This window comes from Meriones unguiculatus, chromosome 10 (assembly GCF_030254825.1).
Source record: "Meriones unguiculatus strain TT.TT164.6M chromosome 10, Bangor_MerUng_6.1, whole genome shotgun sequence".
In the NCBI taxonomy this organism is placed as follows: domain Eukaryota; kingdom Metazoa; phylum Chordata; class Mammalia; order Rodentia; family Muridae; genus Meriones; species Meriones unguiculatus.
Window position 1 is genome coordinate 111,100,538 of NC_083358.1, and position 6,190 is coordinate 111,106,727.

Consider the following 6,190-nt stretch of genomic DNA (forward strand, 5'->3'; position numbering starts at 1 on the left):
GAAGAAAAACGCGGTGTTTGTGAAGAGGGAGGAGAAAGGAAAGGAGAGAGGGGAGGGGAAAGGGTAGGAAAGAAGGGGAGAAAGGGAGGAAGTAGAGAAGAAGGGAAAAGGTGAAAGAAGAGAAAGAAGATTCAGCAGGACTGAATCCCAGACTCCAGAATTTGCCAACCCAACCAAACTAGAGACCCTCAGCTGCCTGGACTTGGGGAGGAGATAGATATTTCTCTGGGGAGGGATGGGGGTTGCTCCGGGGAGGAACACAAGGTTCCTGACCACTTAGAGCAGACCAAGCTCAGCAGAGCAATTAGGAGAATGAGCTCCCCAATCTTGTAGTCAACTCCATCTTGCAAGCATACCAAAGCGACTCTCAGCTTAACATTAGTTTCCCTTCTGTAAAATGGGCACGGCGGCACCCACCTCAGTGAGTCACTACACAAAGTGGATGAGGTGCCAACCTCAAATCCTTAGACTACTTAGAGCAGTTGATGTGTTCTCCTTCAGGCATGAGCCTCTGAGGGGTAGTATAAAGGGCAATAAAATAAGGAAAACGAAGGCACCGATGAAGGAATAAATAGGAAAAGAAGCGTTCATAGGAGGTAGAAGCTTTATTATGATGTCTTCAGGCGACAATCCAATCAGTAGACCTGTGTGGAGCACTGCTGTGCACAAGCCCCTGCCCAAAGCATGGTCTGAGGTCTCACCCCTGACTTCTAAATTCCCTGGGAGGAAAATCAACATTAGGGGACAGGCCGGAGAACAGAATGAGGTTTCCGAACATCAAAGTGCAGTTAGCTGAAAGGGGACCAAACTCCTAGGCGGGTCCTGCCTGTTACTACTACGGAGGGCAGGGTGAGAGCAGCAGAGGCCGCTGTGTGATGCCAGTTGTTCGGGCACAGCTCTGTGAGCTCTCAGCAGCCACCGCAGCAGCCTGAGCTCTGGTTGTTGCAGGAGCGTTGGGACCTTTGGCTTCCTCCGCAGCAGCAGCAGCCGCCACCGCGCTGCCGGCGGCGCCGGGGAAAGCAGCAGCAGCCGGTGGAACTGGAGCCACAGCAGCCGGAGTCACCACCGCAGCCACAGCCACCGCCCCTGCAGCAGCCGCGGCTACAGCAGGAGGAGGAGGGCGCGGGGGCGGGCGTCGGGGCGGAGCAGGGGGCGGAGCCCTGGGAAGACCCTTTGGAAAAGCCTTTGGCGCCTTGCTGAGACATCACTGCGTTTGTCCAGGCAAATCTGAAAGAAAGACAACCTTTAAAGAGGGGCATGGGACGAAATGAGGGAAGGAGGGTAGGGTTGCGAGGGAAGAAGGGTGAGGGCTACAGCTGGGATACAAAGTGAATAAACTGTAATTAATATAAAAAAATAAAAAATAAATTAAAAAAATCCTGCCTTTCTCTTCTTTCTATAGTGGAAGTCAGAACTTTTGGTATTTGGCTTAGAAGACAAGTCAGTCTGACTTGAAGCAAAATGGATAAGAAAAAGAAAAACAAACAAACAACCCCCCCCCCAAAAAAAAAAAAAAAACAGAAGGAAAGCAAAGAAACAAACCCAAAACAGGTGCTTCGGGTGGCACGAGCATAAAACAGGAAACAGAATACGGAAAGGCTAAATACAGGTTCCCTAACTGGCGTAAGGACCATCCAAGGTCTCCATAGTGGAAAATAAAGAGAATACGGCTGCAATTTATCTGTATGACTCAATCAAAACTCTTCTCTTGGGTCTAGCCCTTTCCCCACTGTGCTTTGACCACACAGGCTTCCACGCAGTAGTCCCAGGTAATATAGCATAAGCATCGCATCTGTCAGAAACCGCTGGAAGACTGCATCCCTCCCTCCCGGTTACAGAGATTCCGAAGACACAAAAGCGTGTTCCGCACATTCTTTCTTGCCTGTCCTCCACATTATATGGAAAAGTCGTCATAGCAGAGAGCAGGAATAACCTAACCAGAAGACCTGAAAACACGGGTAACTCACAGCTCGTTCACAGACTGGGGAACCTTTCAAAAGCCAGCGCCTTTGCATCTTCCCAGCCAACATAAAAGGCTGACCCACTAGACGCCCAATTCCAGGCCTGTCTTCCCACCGCTGCATTCTGGCTGTGTCCTATCTCCTCCTTTCTGTCTTCCATTCTTCCCTGCTTCCTCCCCCAGACCCGGCGTAGATACTTACTAGTCCTTGGCTCTCCGAGAAAACTCACTCAGTTCTCCAACTGGAACTTGCCACCTGCTAGGCAGAAGACTGAGCAGTGTATGGCCAGGGAACCTTTTATAAGATTCCAGCAAGTTTCCGGGGACTTGGGAGGAGCCCATTTCTCAATAGACATGCTCAGCTGACACTCACATCCCAGAGGCATTCATCACCCAGGTAGCACTGTAGGTGGTGCACGTGGGTATCCAAGTCACTTCACAGAGGTGCCAGGATTGCTGTGGTGTGTTTACTTTTCAAACAGGACACTGTTCCTAGCTGGGAGGGCTGTGTGTGTGCGCTCAGAGAAGGCCTGAGGCTCAAATAAGGAGAGGTCTGGGGTCCTTTTACTCTTTTAAACATTGTAAACACACACACACACACACACCAAGTCATGGAGAGAAGAGAACACATGCACAGTTCCGCTTTCTCATACACCTATTCATGTGTAGCTATATGCTTATCGCTTATTGTCTTATTTGCATCTCTATGGCCCTTGGCTCTTGAACTTGCATAGCAGGCCGCAGGCTGTGTGATAAACCCTCTATGTTTGTCCAGATGCTTCTAGGGAGCATTGAGTGAAGATGATTGTAGGGATGGGAATCCCAGTGGTGGTTTCTTCCTGACACTGTTGACAGGAAGAATAACCCAGGCAAGGTTAAGAGACCATCAAGATTAAAAGAAGTCATTTCACCATATTCCCATAATATAAACCTAGGGATCTCAGTCAAAGATGGGTAAGGGGTATTGGATTATTGTAAAATAGCAAGCTGGCTAGCCCACAGATTTCTGTTTCTGATCTCATCTCCCTAAAAGATAGATTTTCCCAAGGACTTCTGTCAAATGGGAAAAAGACAAATCAAAACGAAAGGAAAAGGATAAAGTTAAAGAGCAAAGAAAGAAGAAGGGGAGAATTAAAAAGACAATGGCTCAAAAGTTCCCACAGTTATTGTTGGTTTTTGATTAGTTGATTTTTAAAATTGGAGTAAACTTTAGGGGTCAAGTGCCTCTGCACTGACTTTCAATCATTGCAACTACCTGGCCACACAACCATGAGTATGAGACATAAGAGAATCTAAGACTAAGAATTCCTGGATTAGTTAAGAGTGAGAGACAGGTTTTGGGGTGCATGTGCTAGGTGTGGCATGAGGAAACAGACAAGGAAAGACAAGTCATAGAAGATACCCGTTTCGTTTGCCGTGGCTTTAGAGCCTGAATAACAGGTTGCCAACTGTACCCAGAGCGCCTCTTGTCAAGGAGAGGTGAGACATTCCAAGAAGAGAGATCAATGTTAGAAAAGAAAGGAAGTCATAAAGTATAAGGTAGATGCAGGGTCTCCTCTGGAAAACTGTGCAAAAGGTGAAGAAAAAAAAAACAGGGCAATAGGCATCAAGATGAAGAGAGGTCAAGTGCATCAGTCTTACACCAACGTTATGCCTCACTGTTAACTCTTATCAGCTGAGGGACTAGCTGCTTATTTTGTATAGGAAGGCTGACTTGCAATTATCTCTTCTCTCATAAACGTTTTTAGTATCTTCTGAAGAAACCATCCCAATCCCAAAGGAATATTACATGAACACCCAATCGCAATGGCTGCAGTGTCTTGACTCCATTGCGCGCACACACACACCACCACCACCACCCCCATATTAGGGTAATCTTTGGCTGAGATGTCTTTGTTCTCTGTTCAAACAAGATTCTAGGGTCTAAGAAAAATGGGCTCCAACATTTTACACCTGTCTTCTCAACTTACTCCTCTTAGAAATACTACACACTCAGCTCTCCTGGCTCCCCAACAAATACTAATCAGACAGTAGTGTGTCTATTCACTAGAGCCCACAGGAGCACTTCAGGCAACCATCTTCTTTATGATTAAGAGGTAAAATTTCCAAAGCATGGCTCCCTTTTGGAGGCCACCTTCCCAGAATAGGGCTTTTCTCATCCCAACCCATCCCTGGTCCCCCTTGTGTGAGTTGGTTTAAGGGACACAGGTCTCAGATGTAGTTCTTTTTCCAAATTCGAAGTTCCGAAATTCAGAGTACTAGGTGAATGGTGCTTCCCAGAGTTTTAAGTGGATTTGGTACCGAAATACTCACTTTAGATAAAGAAAGGAAATATGGCTTGATGTGAAGGGTGAGGGTTGGAAGAGGTAAACAAGACCACATTAGGAGGGCATGACGTCAAGAATCAAAAGCTTTATTACCCAGAAAAGAGCTTTAGAGCTGATTTTTCAACATCTCATTCTCAGTTGCGTCTGAGAGAAAAAGCAAAGCTAATAGATGTCAGAAGTGAGACCTCAAGGCCTCGTGGTAGATGAGCTTTGTGGGAATGAAGAAGGGCATACAGAGTTCTACAAGTATTTCTGCAGGAACACCAGAGAAGAGGAGACACTGGCTGGCGTGTCTTCGGCGGTGCTGCTTTCCACGGTCCTCTTCCCCGGGTCAGCAGCAACCTCCAGAGCAGCAGCCAGAGCCCCCAGACTGCTGCTGGCTACTGCTGCCGCCGCCGCTGCTGCCGCCACTACTGCTGCTGCCGCCACTACTTCTGCCACCGCCACTGCCACAGCAGCTGCTGCCGCCGCCGCTGCTGCTGCCACCGCCACTGCCACAGCAGCTGCTGCCGCCGCTACTGCTGCTACCACCGCCGCCGCCACAGCAGCTGCTGCCGCCGCTACTGCTGCTGCCACCGCCGCCGCCACAGCAGCTGCTGCCGCCGCCGCTACTGCTGCTGCCGCCGCCGCCGCCACAGCAGCTGCTGCCCCCCGCCGCCGCTGCAACAACTGCTCCCACAGCTACTGCCACAGCAGCTGCTGCTGCCCCCACTGCTACAGCATCCGGAGCTGTGACGTCGGCGACGGAAAGAGAATCGGGGCTTGTGGTGGTGGCTCAGGCAGCAGCTGCCACCGCCAGAGCTGCAGCAGCCCCCAGAGCTGGAGCCACAGCCGCCCCCAGAGCCCAGGCTACAGCAGGAAGAAGGAGGGTTCTTGCACTTGGGAGGGGGCTGGCACTGTTGCTGACTCTGCTGGCAGGACATCTCAAAGGGAACTGGATAAAACTGAAAGATAATACAGAGATTTTAAGTTCAACAAGACCAAGTGATGCTTTGAAGACTGAACTACAAATTCACCATATTTTACCTCTATGGTGATTATAACTTTTAAAACCCAATCTTTCTAAATTCACTTCCAGAAAAAAAAAATACAAGTGATCTTAATATAGACACTTAATTCTTTCAAATGAATTCATTGTAAGGTCAAAAAGATACTAATCACAATCATCCATTACTTCCCCTTCCAGAGAAACCCTTCCTCACAACCTTTTTCTTTTGCTCATCTTTAAGATTTCCCTCAGCTCCACCCAGAAGCCCCTACTGCCCAGAAAACCAGCATCAGAGTCTCTCTGGTCTGGGAGATGTCCTACCTGGTTCAGGCACTGGTGTAGATCATTCACAAAGTAATGGACTGAGGTGCTCTGAGAAGCTTCTGCCCTTTATACAGTTCTGCTCTGACCTGAGATCCCATGTGTGGGATACTGATAGCATCTTTCATGAGGGATATGTATGACTCCCTTCCCTTACATCCCAAGGACCCAATTCCTCCCTCTAAAAGCATCTGAAGTATCAATGCACAGAAAGAGCCTGAGAATTGCAAACCTGTTGGATGGCGATAGAACATTGCACACTGCACACAGGTCCTGTCTGTCAATCACACAGGCAGCTCTGCTATGCTCTCTATTTCCTGACCTGAGCCAATTCAGTTCTAGACCTTAGAGGGCAAACATAATATGTGTTCTTTAGAACAGAAAATGCAAGAGGACACTACCAAAGTGGAGATTAAATGGCTCTTTTAGAAAAGGACAAGAATCCAAAATAAAACCCCTGGCCCAAACCAATGAACTAATGTGGCTCTTTTCATTCTTGGATGGTGCCATAACTTTAACCAAGAATGCTGGATATTCTATTGATGCTATTTCAGGCAGATCGAATGTAGACACTATGGACAGTTGGATTTCTAT

General features: G+C 48.2%; 2 protein-coding genes across 2 annotated transcripts; both read right to left on the bottom strand.

Annotated features, from left to right (window-relative positions):
* Positions 1–590: 590 nt before the first annotated feature.
* Crct1 (cysteine rich C-terminal 1) lies at positions 591–2,233 on the bottom strand. Its single transcript, XM_021627329.1, has 2 exons — positions 2,163–2,233; positions 591–1,227 (listed from the first exon to the last, which is right to left on the bottom strand). Exon 2 carries the CDS (start codon positions 1,203–1,205, stop codon positions 909–911), a length of 297 nt encoding a protein of 98 aa, XP_021483004.1. The 5' UTR covers positions 1,206–1,227; positions 2,163–2,233; the 3' UTR covers positions 591–908.
* A 2,124-nt stretch (positions 2,234–4,357) lies between these two features.
* Lce5a (late cornified envelope 5A) lies at positions 4,358–5,662 on the bottom strand. The gene is given in 3 exon segments (XM_021627328.2): positions 4,358–4,939; positions 4,941–5,231; positions 5,597–5,662. Coding segments are annotated over 2 exon segments (591 nt in total). The 5' UTR covers positions 5,211–5,231; positions 5,597–5,662; the 3' UTR covers positions 4,358–4,618.
* Between the last annotated feature and the right edge of the window lie 528 nt (positions 5,663–6,190).